General features: G+C 66.6%; 1 protein-coding gene across 1 annotated transcript; it reads right to left on the reverse strand.

Annotated features, from left to right (window-relative positions):
* Positions 1 to 1,185: 1,185 nt before the first annotated feature.
* On the reverse strand, positions 1,186 to 11,427 carry CTSD (cathepsin D). The gene is made up of 9 exons (XM_004278076.4): positions 11,258 to 11,427; positions 9,028 to 9,187; positions 6,874 to 6,997; positions 6,290 to 6,408; positions 4,639 to 4,865; positions 2,863 to 2,985; positions 2,346 to 2,490; positions 2,152 to 2,250; positions 1,186 to 2,072 (listed from the first exon to the last, which is right to left on the reverse strand). The coding sequence occupies exons 1-9, from the start codon at positions 11,326 to 11,328 to the stop codon at positions 1,905 to 1,907; spliced, it is 1,236 nt and encodes a 411-aa protein (XP_004278124.2). The 5' UTR covers positions 11,329 to 11,427; the 3' UTR covers positions 1,186 to 1,904.
* Between the last annotated feature and the right edge of the window lie 847 nt (positions 11,428 to 12,274).

The following is a 12,274-nucleotide window of genomic DNA, read 5'->3' on the forward strand; positions in this document are numbered from 1 at the left end:
GCGTCCCGCCACGCTCGTCCCCGTGTTCCAGAAGGGAGGACCCTCCAGCCGAGGGTCGCGGTGAGCAGGGCGGGTGGAGCAGGGGCCCGTGAGTCGGTGAGCCCCTGCTGGCCTCGGGTGGTGGGAGGCTGAGGGGGACAGAGTGGAGAGCAGGCCCGGGATGGTCAACGGGCAGTGGGTGAGGGGAGGGGTGCGTCCTCCCTGGCAGCCCTGTCCTACAGCCCTGCAGAGCTCTGCCAGCTCCCAGCTCGAGTTTCAGGTGCAGAGAACACCGGGCATGTGTTCACGACTCTCGTAATTCTGGAAGGCGCTTGCTAAGGGCTCAGCTCTGGGGTGCAGCCCCCGGGCCCCCTGGGGCCAGGTCAGTGACAGCCACAGCCCTGCTGGCTGAGAAGGCACCAGGATAGCGACAAATGTCACATCAGCCAGACCCCTACACCTGCAGGGGGTGGGTTCCAAGCAGTCGTCCAGAGTTACCCATTCCTGAAGAATCTGCCCACCACCAAGTGTTCACAAACTCCTATTCATCCCTCAAACCCCCCTGGCTGTGCAGCTGCTTCTGACCACTCCCGCCTACCCCCACCAAACAGGCCAGACCAGCCAGGAAGTCACTGTGGCCTGAGGGGATTCCTAACTTCAATCCCTGCAACCCCAGGACTCCAGGCTGGCCTGCTCCAGCGTCGGCATGGCTCACACACAGAGATACGGCTTCCAGGGGCTGTTGAAGAGGCCCAGATGAGAGGTGGGCTGCCCAGGTGGCACCAGCCCCATCAGGCCTCTTTCCTAGGCCGGAATCATGTGTGCAGGGGGATCAGGGAACACTGCGGGGCCCCACTGCTGGTGGAACATTTTCCAAGGAAACATGGAGGACACTCACCTGGACCTGAAAACCATGCCTCCAGGAAGGTACTCACGTAAGAAGCCCTGTGCTGTGCCCCACCCTGCTGATCACTGCTCCAGGCCCCCATACAAGCCAGTCCCCCACCAGTGGCGTCTTGGCCACGAGGCTGGGCAGGGGGCGAAAGTCTTGGGGTCTGGGTCTGTGAGCCAGGCCCGGGGCAACCCCAGAGGTGCACCCCAGGGTAGCTGGGTCAGCCCTCCCTCTGAAGTGACAGCAGGGCATCTGCCACACCAGCTCCTTCCCCACCACCCTCCCCACCAAGCACAAAACACGCCGACACACAGTAAGAGGCCTAGACGGATTTTATTTTCATGCCAACTTTGCTCCCGGCAACTCAAGAAGGGGGCAGCCGCAGGGAAGGCCGGCACCAGCCCCCTCCCCTCCTACCCCATCCCCAGGCCAGAGAACACCCTCAATGTCCTCCACAACGGAGTCAAGCCCCAGGATGACCCCACCGAGGCCTCACAGGACTAGCTTTTGTCCCCTGCCACCCCTGCCAGCTCCTTCCAGCTCATCCTCAGGCCTCAGCTGGCCCCTTCCTTGCCGGGTCTAGGGCAGACGGGTGGGGGCCGCAGTGCAGGGCGCCGGGCCCCAGCTGCACGGAGGGGCGACTGAGAGTGCAGCCTGGCGCTGGGCGGTACCGGGTGGCCAGGCCCCCGAGGTGCAGGCTGGGGAGGGAACTACCCCGGGGCTGGGGGTCCTAGGATGCACAGCGCCCAGCGAGCTGGGTCTTCCAGGTTAGAGAACGGAGCCTGTGCACCACAGCCACCCACTGGCTCCGCCCCCCACCCGCCCCTCCAGCAGACGACAGACAAGCAGGCAGCTTTTCCGAAACCAGGGAGGGGGAAACCACAGAAGGGAACCCGGGCGGCCTCCAGAGAGCTGTGCTGTGAGTGCGAGTGTGAGTGTGAGTGTGTGGCGGGGTGGGGTGGCCGGGAGGGCAGGGGTAAGGCCTTCTCCTCCTCGACCCTCCTCCGGACTCTGCCAGCGGGCGGGGAGCCAGCTATGGCCTGGCAGCCTCGGCCAGGCCCACCCGGTTCTGGTCGCGGTCGAACACGGCATAGTAGCGGCCGATGAACACGTCGCCCAGGATCCAGAGCGGCCCGCCGGGCGGGGGGATGTCCATGCCCATGAAGCCGCTTAGGCACATGGTCCTCCCAGCCTGCGACACCTGGGACGGCCAACACAGGTCAGCACCCAGGCCGCGCCCTTGGGTGTGCTCCGCCCCACGCCCCCAGCCCCCAGCTCACCTTGAGCGTGTAGTCCTCCGGGGACAGCGTGTAGTCTTTAGCCCCCAGCTTCACGGTGACCTTGGGCAGGCTGGACACCTTCTCGCAGGGGATCATGTACTAAAGGGGGGACGAGGAGACGCTGCATGTGCGGGGGGAGGGGCACGGCGGCCCGGGGTACCCGTCCTCCCCACCCGGCCCCGCCGCCTGCTCACCTCGCCCTGGATCAGCGGCATGGCCCCGATGGCTTTCTGCAGCTCCCGCACCTCCTCCACGGGGCCCACGATGAGGGAGGTGCCCGTGTCCACAATGGCCTCACAGCCCCCCTTACACAAGGTCAGGCTGCTGCCCACGTCTACCCTGCAGTGGAGGTGGTGTGAGTCCCCTCCCAGGGCCACCTGGAGACCCCGCCCCCACTGCAGGACTCAGCCCAAGCAGAGTTGGGTGGGAGGGGAGGGGAGGGGAGGCGGCTGGAGAAGCCAAGAGCAGGGTTAACAGTCCCCTAGGCAGCCTGTGGACGAGGGGACACTGGCTGGAGCCCGGGTACGAGAGCTCGGCTGGGCACCAGAACGTGGCCAGAGCACCTAGGGCTGGCGGGACACAGGGTCCAGGCCCACCCTGCCCAGCCCCCCTCCACCGCAACAAGGCCCCGCTGAGTGCGAGGCCGGGGGCGGGGTCCCCACAAGCCACGGCCCCTGGGGAGCCAAGGGAGGGGCCCGACCTAGTACTCACTGGTCCATGTGGACCTGCCAGTAGGCCATGCGTGTGACATTGTGGTAGATCAGCGAGCCTTTGTAGTACTTGGGGTCGGTGCCGCCCAGCATCAGCTCACCCCCGGGCTGTGCATTTGGGTCCCTGGGGGGGAAGGAGGGAGGGAGTCTGCTGCCCTGCCCACCCCTGCACCAGGCGTCCAGCCCGAGGACTGGGTGGACAGGCACAGGCTGGGACCAGGTCAGAAATCAGGAATGGGAGGAGCGATCTCAGCAGGTGACCCGGGGCAGGACTCTTCCTGGGCGGGCAGGGGTGGAAGTATCCAGGAGGGGGGAGGGGCTCTGATCCTACAACCAGTGTGGACCGCAGGCCAAGCCCCATCCTGAGAAGAGATCCTGCTTGGGCCTCTGGGCTCCTGGTCTGCCAGCTGAGGACGGCCAGGGTCAGGCCCGCGGGCAGACGGGAACATGCATGCTAACAGCTCCAGGAGCAGGGCCTTACCTGCCTGGAAGAAAGACCAAGGGCTTCCAGGGGGTGCCGGCAGCCCTGAGAGGAGCTGGGCCAGCCGTCCCTGCCCCAGGCCCTTTGCACCTGCTGCTCCCGAGGAGGACCTCCATCCAGATCCTTCCATGACTCGCTCCCCCTTCGGGTCTCAGCTTTTGACTCTCCCCACCTCTTATTTACACTTATATTAATACTCTGAGCTCAGCATCGTCTGCCCGGCTGTCCCCAGCACTCAGAAACGCCTTGCTGAACTTGTCCTTCCGCCACCACTGTGGCCTCCACCTCCTGTCACCTCCAAAACCCATTGTGTGGAAAGCAGATCTCACCTCCAGTGCCCCTCCGCACCCTCAGCCCTGCCCTTGCAAGCCATCCCCCCCCCCCCACTTCCTGCCTCAGCCCATCACCCGGGGAGTCATAGCGCTGGGCCACCCGTCCCCAGTCCCAGGCCTGGCCAATCTCCCGGGTCCACTGCACCTCGTCTGCCTCCCCTGGACCCAAGAACTCAGGGGGAACGGCCCTACTGTTCACCTGCACCCCAGCATCTAGCAGGTGACCTGGCCCCAAGTAGCTGCTGAGTATTTGCCACTGATCTAGCAAAGGACAGAAGGCAGTTCCCACAGAGGCCAGGCCCAGGGCTCTGGGCTGGAATTCCGCCAGTAATGCCTGGGGTCAGACCTGGGGGGGGGGGCACGTAGGGCTCGGTGACCATGAGCAGAGCTCAGGGCAGCGGCCACCCGGCCCACACCCTGCCGCACCCTCACCCTCAGCACAGCTGCATCCCCCTCCCGTCTGGGCTCCCTCTCGAGGCCCGCAGCACTGTCGTCCTGGGAAGAGGCCGGGAACTGGAAGAGTGAGACCCCTCCCCAAGGACCCCCTCCCCAGCAGCACCCCTGGGGAGGCCTCCCACATGACATCGCCCCAAGCCCTCCCCGAGGTCACCCCCGCAGGAAAACCCTGGCCCTCTTGCCTCCAGAACTCCTGTCGCAGATTGAGGCTCGTGGCCTGGTCCCCTGTGGGCCGAAAATGACCCGAGGGCTAAGACCACATCTGCCCATCACCAGGCCCGGGAATGGTGGGCAGACTGACGTGGGGGGGAACCCTGCCAAGACCCCGGCCCAGCTCTGGCTCTCCAAGATCCCAGACCCCGGTGAGACACAGCCTTCTGGAGGGGCTGCCTGTCCGTCTGTGAGAGGGCGCCAACCCATCCTGCAGTCGGAGGTCAGGAGCTGTGACCCAGTGCCTGGCCGGGGGCCACGGGAAGGGCCAGCATGACAGGGACTCGCCCTAACCCACCTGTTCAGGTAGAAGGAGAAGATGTTCTTGTCCACCAGCTTCTGCTGCATCAGGTTGTCAAAGACAGGCACCACGCTGTTCACGGAGATGCGGGGGTAGGCCATGCCCAGGATGCCGTCAAACTTGGCTGCGATGAAGGTGATGCCCGGCTGCTTGGTGGCCTCCCCGAAGGTCTGCCTCTCCACCTTGATGCTGCCCAGGCTCGACAGCCCTGATTTGCAGGGCACCTGAGGGCCACGGCGGCGGGGAGGAGTCAGTGGGCCACGTGGCCCGCCAAGCCCAACGCTGGACCCTGGGCAGCCCATCACCTCCCGTCCCTGCGAGGGCAGCCATGGCTACAAAGCCCAGCTCAGTCGGTGCCTGTCAGGTAGCCCACAGGAGACTCAAGAAGGGCAGAGGACCCAGAAGGGCTGGCAACCCCGGCCGGACACAGGTGGGGACAACAGGGGTGCGGGGCCCACACTCTGCCAGGAATATTTCAAGGATAGATGCAAACGGAGGGAGGAGGGAGGGTGGGGTTGTGAGCTCAGGCTTTCCCACCCACAGCTCTCCCTTCTGGCCTGTTCCTGCCCTTGGGGAACCCGTGACCCGACCCAGGACTCAAGGCCACACAGCCCCCCCGCCCCACCCCTGCCCCCCCCGCCCCCCCCCCCCACCACCAGGAGCTGCAGATAAAGACAGCACAGGATGTGGGAAGAAACGGCTGTTTGGGGCTGAACCTAGGAGGGGAACGTGCTGGGTGACATCCCATCTCAGGCCCAGAGAGAACCTGGCGGAGGGGCGCCTGCAGATAAACCTGGGCAGGCAGATAAGGAGGGGGAGGGGTGGCCCACAGGGAACCACAGTGCCCCTGCCCCTCCCCCCACGCCTCTGCCATTCCCCCATCCAAGTACTGCAGTACGTGGCCTTCCCGGGGCTGGGGGCTGCGAGGGGACCATCTTCTGCTTTGCTCCTCTTCCTCTACAAGTCCCAACCCGGGCCCCTCCTGCGGCCTGGCCCCAGCAGCTCCACCCCAGAGCTCGTGAGAGGCGCAGGGGCATGGGCAGAGCCCACAAGGGCCCCTCAGCCCTCCCAGGGGCACATCCTGCAGGCGCCCCCTGCCCCCCAGCCACCCCGGCTGCTGCCCACTCCCGCCCAGCATCCTCTGCAGGTGCCCCTCTGCCAGCAGCTCCAGCTGCAGGAACCCCGGCCATGCCTGACCCCATCACCCAACAGCATCTCAAAGCCAACACGTCAGCACGGGACCCCATCTTCCCACTGGCTCTTCCACCTGGCTCTGTGGCCAGGGGCCTCACCACTAATCACCCACGGGGGTCCTGGTCCCAGAGCCCTGCCCGGCGCTCTTACCCCTGTGCCTCAATGGCTCTCTGCCCACTTCCCCTTCCGATCTCCCAGCTGTCACCCAGCCCGCACACGCGACCACGTCCACCCCGTCCCCGTCCCCGTCCCACTACCACTTCCTCACCACCAAGCACACTGAGCTGCCCCACCTCTGGGCCTTTGCTCAAGCTGAACCCCCAGGCCCCTCGCTCAGCTGACCACTGCTCGCCTCCCGAACTAAAGAGCCCCTCTGGGGAGCTGGCGCAGACCCCTGCCCTGGGGTTCAGAGGGCAAACCCCCTCCATGGGGAGTGGCCCAGAGACGGACTCACCGACACGGTGTCCTGGCTCAGGTACCCGGACAGGCTGCCTGAGCCGTAGTGGATGTCGAAGGATGTGCCGTTCTTCACGTACGTGCTGGACTTGCCACTGTTGTACTTGTGGTGGGTCCCTGCACCGGCCGGGAGCCCGTCAGGCTGCCCGCCGGGCCACGACCAGACCCGCTGGGCACCCCCGCTGCCTGCTGCAGCCCGTCCACCAACCACCCTCCCAACTCGCTCCATCCTTGGCTCCCACGGTCCCAGCCCAGATGCAAGCAAGGGTGGAGACCCCAGGGAGGGAAGCCTGTCTGGTGTGGCCGAGAGGTGGGAGCTGCGAGCTGCCCACAAGGTGCCAGGACAGGGCCACCAGAGGTCTGTGCCTGCCCACCGCTACGCCCCAGGACTGGAGGAGGTGGGCTGAGGCTGGACAGCTGAGCCCTAGCACCCGCAGGGACAGCGCATGCGGGAGGGGGATGGAGGGCTGCATGCCCCTCCCCAGGGCCGCTACCCTCCCGCGTCCATGGCAGGCAGGGGCTGGGCCCGGCCCTCGGTCTCCCTCTGGCCACCAGGGAGAGGCGTGGGACAGGCTGACTTACAGCAGGCGATGTCCAGCAGTTTGCAGTGGATAGACGGGACCCACAGATTGGAAGAGCCGGTGTCGAAGACCACCGTGAAGCACTGCGGGGGCGTCCCGATGCCGATCTCCCCATAGTACTGGGCCTGGGTGGGAGGTAGGGTCTGTCAGGGCAGGGCAAGGGGCACCCTCACCTCCCCACGGGGCCCAGAGAAGGCCCGGGCCAGGGGAGGGGCCCAGGGTCAGATCTGCTGCCTCGGCTGCCCATCCCCACCTGCCCCCCCCGAGCCCTCGGTCCTGGTACCCATGGGCACTTCGGGTTCCAGGGCCCCTGGGGACCACCGCGCCCCTGCCTGCATGTGAGCTGGGGGACGACCACCCCATGTGAAAGACCCAAAGCCAGCAGTGGAGTCAGTGTCGCGAGAGGGCTGAAACGCCTGCCTGAAGACCCTGTGATTCACGGGTCCAGGGCCCCAGGAGGGAAGACCTCCTCCCAGCGTGGCGGTCAAGTCAGGGCCTGACTCTGGGGCCTCAGGTTCCACGGGGCCAAGCCTGGAGGGCCCCCAGGCAGAGGGATCTAGGTGGCCGAGGGCGCAGGCTGAATCCCTCACTGCCAGCCATGCTGCCTTCACTGCTCTGGGCCTCAGTGTTCCCACCTGCACACAGGGCAGCAGAGGCTGCCCCGGGGGAGGCCCAGGTGCTGACCAAGGGCTCAGGTGAGCATGAAGGGGGCACGTGACCCTTGGAGCCTCCCAGGGAAACCCCGTCTTTGGCCCTCTCGCAGGTCAGAGAACGTGGGCGTTTTTGTCTGGAGTCATCTGGGCCTTGCCTCCCGGGCACTCCCTTCCCCAGGGAGGGAGGGAGGCTGGGCCACCAGTTGCTGCAGGATTCTGGCTCCAACCCCTCCAGTCACCTCTTGCCGGCCACTTCGGCAGCCGCTGACTCATGACCCGACAGAAGTGGCCAGACTTGGGGGAGGGGGGGGACGGGGGCCAGAGAATGACTCAGCAAATCTCCGGGGTGTGTGTGTGTGTGTGAGAGAATGTGAGTATGTATATATGTGTGTGTGTGTATGTGTATGCGTGTGTGCGTGTGCGTGTGCACGTGTGCGTGTGTGTGCGCGCGCGTGTGTGTATGCGTGTGTATGCATGTGCGCGTGCGTGCGCGCTGGGGGGACAGGAACCAGGAACTGGTCCGTCAGGCCCCAGGCAGACGGCCCCTCTGACCAGCCTGATCACATGCCTGTGAGGCCACAGCTTCCTGGCACGGCTGGGGCTCCAACCAGGCAGGACAGAGGGCAAGGCCACCCGTCCCAACCCTAAGTGGACCAGAGGATGGATGGCAGCAAGGAGCTGGCTCCCCAAGACCCCAGGGGCAGGGGGTGCAAAGAGGATGTCACCTGGGCAGCCCCAGAGGTACCAGGCTGGGGCCCAGGACCTGGCCCCAGCTTGCTGTTTGGCTTCCAGAATGTTCCACCTCTGAGCCTGTTTCCCCCTCAACGGGCAGTGGGCATAAGGGCTGGCCGCTGACCGAAGAGGAAGGTAGGGCCCAGGGACTGGGCCACAGGTTGCCCCAGGCCTTCCAGCAGAATGGGCAAGAGCACAGAAGCTCCAGGGCAGTCAGTGCCTCCTGGGCACACAGGCGATCCAAGCTCAGGGACCCCCAGGCCCCCACCTACAGACTCTCGGGCAGGCCTGGGCCCGATCCTGGGCTCCTCCGTGCCGTGCCCAGCGCCCTCATCCGTAGGGGCTGACACAGCTCCCCCCAGGCTGACCGCCAGGATGAAGACGCCGGCCCAGCTCTGAGCTGACGGGGGCGGTATGTGGGGGAGACGCCAGGGAGGTGCCAGGGCCGCGCAAGTCAACCCTCTCAGCCCCCCGGGACGAGGCCCAGGGCGGGCAGGGGAGCTGGGGAGGATGCGGGAGGTCAGAGCCCTCAGTCTGGAGGGGGTTGTGGGCAGCAGCCATGGCGAAGGGCATGGCCTAGAAGCCCCTCCCCCATACCATGCAGCTGAAGCCCCCAAAACCACTGGGGCTGAGAACACGAGTATTTCACCCAAATCCGCGCTGGCTCACAGAACTTGTCCTAAGAGCCAGCCCCTGTCTACAACTGTGTCCGTAGTCAACCCGCTCCCCCAGACCCTGGCCGCACCCCCCCCGCCCCCACCAAAACTCACATCCATGTAGTTCTTGAGAATCTCAGGAATGGGCCCCTGGGTCACAGTGGGCACCCCCTGGGAGTATTTTGAAATGGGGCCCTTGGCGATCAGGTCTTCCATGGGGCCCCCCATTTCCGACATGGTCCGGCGGATGGATGTGAACTTGTGCAGCGGAATCCTGTCAAGACAGGGGTCCGGGCTCGTCAGGGCCGGCTGGCTGCCACCCCACCTGGAGGCTCCCACACCCACATCCAAGCTGGAGGCCCAACCACCCCCCCAGACACCTGCACCCCACTGTCCCTACTCTGGGCCCGCTCTGGTCTCTTCTGACCAGTGCGGGCTATGAGGGTGTCGGTGGTCACCTGTCACGTCTGCCCAAAGCCCTCCGTGGAGTCCCATTTGCCTGGCCCTCTGGCCAAACCTGCCACTCTCCACACAGACCCCACGTTGAGATGGTCGCAGTTTACCCATCTGAGTTATGGGGCGGCCACCTCCTGTCAGATGGGACTTCCAGGCCACCCTCTCCGAGAAGCCCTCCTTGCCCACCCCCCAGTCCCCCTCACATGACCCCGTTTCCTTGCAGTCCTCACCCCAGGCCGCACTGAGCCCAGCGGCTCTCTCCCCACACAGGCCGAAGGGGGGCAAGGTTGGCGCCTGGACCCTGGAGGCAGGGGCTTCTAGGCCTGCCTTCCTCCACGCAAGCCCCAGTGTCCCCGCCTGGAGCACCCTTCCCAGCACACATGCCAGCCTGGGTGGCCCACCCAGCAGGAGGGAGCAGAGTGAGGGGCCCTTCTCCATCCCCAGCTCCCCAGGGGTCTGAACCCACCCCAGGAGGTGGGAGAGGAGAGCCACCAGACCAAACAGAGCTACTGGATGAAATGTCTTCCCAGCTCTGGGGACCTTCAAGTTCAAGGTCACAGCTGGCTCTTCCTCGCAGGCCAAGGGCATGCTCCGGGAAGATGGGCCTTTCACCTCTTGCCTAAGACCGGAGAGGCTGGAAAAGCCTGAGGTTCTTGCCTGGGGGGAGGGAGGGACACGCCCTCCAGCAACTAAGGAAACAGGTGCCTGCGGTCCCATAGGATTGCGAGATGTGAAGGGCTGGGGTTCAGCTGCCCCAAGAGGCCCCAGGCTTCCTTCCCCACTGCCGTCCACCCCCGGGGGAGGGCCTGGGGCTGAGGCCAGAGCAGGCTCAGGCCTGCAGGAGCTCCCCCACAACTGCTCCAGCTGGGACTACTCGCCCCCAGGCCACAGCGCACACAGGCGCCCACTCAGGAGCCCACACAAGCCAGCCCTTCGGCAAGGCTCGGTCCGCTCTGGCCCCAGCCAGCTCCTGCAGCCGAGACCTCACCCACCTGCCCACAGGCAAAGGCCCACAACAGAGGTGGAAGCATGCCTGCCCCTGCCGAGCACAAAGGCCCCGCGGGGGGTGGGGGGGCAAGGGTGGGGGCAGGAAGGGGTGGGCGCACCGCACCCCTCCCCTGCTGGGCGAGCTGGCTGCCTTGCGAGGCCGGGAGGGTGGGGGGACCCTCCGCCTAGCTGACACAGCACGGCACAGCCCTGGACCAGGCCTGACAGTCCGTGGAGTCACTGGGCCCAGTGGAGCCCCCCAGGCCTGAGGAGGGCATGGTCCTCACTGGGGGCGGCTGGTGTTGCTGCGACAAAGGCCCAGCCCCAGGGTGGGGGGAGCCGCCCACAGCCTGGTGCCGGCTGGGCCGTTCTCCCAGACCCACTCCTTAGGCCGACTCCCTCTGACTCCGGGACGTGTGGGTCTCCTGGTGTCCAGAGGGTCTCCCAGCCGGCCGAGGACCTATGGTAAGATCTCATGGGACACACCAGGTGAGACCACAACCAGTTCACATCTAGTAAAGGGGACCCCAGGCAGGAAAATGACTTGCCCAGGCTAAGCGGGCTCCTGGGCCTACCCCTCGGTTTCCCGACTTCCACCCGAGAGCGGGCCCTGAGTACAGGCTCCCACCCTACCTGTCCTGGGGACGCTGGGTCGGCTCCCAGTCACAGCCGCCCTCCCTCCTGCTTCCTCCGGTCCCCCCAAGGCCGACCCCATGGTGGTAGAGAGGAAGGGTCGCGGGGCTGACGGGGGCCCTGGGCGAGCCCCGCACCTGCAGAGGTCCCCCCGCCCCGCCCGAGGGTGGACCCTGCAGTAGTCCGCGGGGGCGGCAGAGCCGCATGCCGCGCGGGGCGCTCAGGCGGTGCCCGGGAGTCACCGGGGCGCGCGAGCTGCGGGGCTCACCTGACGAGCGCGGCAGCGGGCGCGGCCAGCAGGCCGAGGGCGAGCAGCAGCAGCAGGCAGGGGGTCTGCATGGCGGCGGCGACCCGGTCGGAGCGGACAGTCCGAGAGGTCGCGCGCTTATAGCCGGGATGACGGCGCAAGTCGGGACGGGTCAGCTGACCGGCTTGTTTGCACCCCGGCTGATCACGTGGGCCGCCGGCGGCGGCGCGGGGGCGGGGCCGGGGCGGGGCCGGGGCGGAGCGACCCCGGGCCCGGAACAGACTCTCCGGCTCGGGCCCGCGCACGGCGGGCGGGCATGCGCTCGCCGCCCGTCCCAGTCGGGCCCTGCCCTGACCCCCCGAGAATTGCCGAGACCCGGCCGGGGCAGAAGGGGACGGGGCCTGGGACCACCCCCTGGACACCTTAGCCGGGCGAGGTCCCCGGAGCCGCGGCTCCTTCCCCGCCCCAGGCGCGCGGTTGTGCAGGGCGCCCTGCTCCATCCTCCCCCTCCCCCTGCTCCCTCCAGGGGCGCCCCTGTCCCTCCCACTCTTCCTTCACCCTGGGAATCTCCCAGGTACCCCCTCTGGAAGCTCCAGCCACCCTCATCCTCCCTCTCCAGGTGTCCACAGCCCTCCCACCCCCCAGTACCCCTCCCCAGAGCAGCACCTGGCCTGGCCCTGCCCGGGTCACCCTGGGCCCTCCTTCCTGTGTAACCCGGCACCGCACCGTCCCCACCAGGCCCCAAATCTCAAAGGATGCTGTGGCGGGGGGAGGGGGCGGGAAGGGAGGGAGGTCTCGGCCGCAGGTACTCCCGATCAGTTTTTACGGGCCTCAGGGGTAGGAGAGTCCCTTGCTCTGGCCAGTGCTCAGCCCTGACTGAAGCCACAGGGACCCGGTCAGCAACCATTCCTTCCTGCCCAGCCTGCTCCCCAAGGAGAGGGCCAGCTCCATCCCTCCACCCTCAGTCCCAGCCAGAGGAGGAAAGAATTTGGACAGGTCATTTCAGAGAATGTCATGTCAAGAAGGAAATTAAGCAGG

The sequence above is a fragment of the Orcinus orca genome, chromosome 8, assembly GCF_937001465.1.
Source record: "Orcinus orca chromosome 8, mOrcOrc1.1, whole genome shotgun sequence".
In the NCBI taxonomy this organism is placed as follows: Eukaryota; Metazoa; Chordata; class Mammalia; order Artiodactyla; family Delphinidae; genus Orcinus; species Orcinus orca.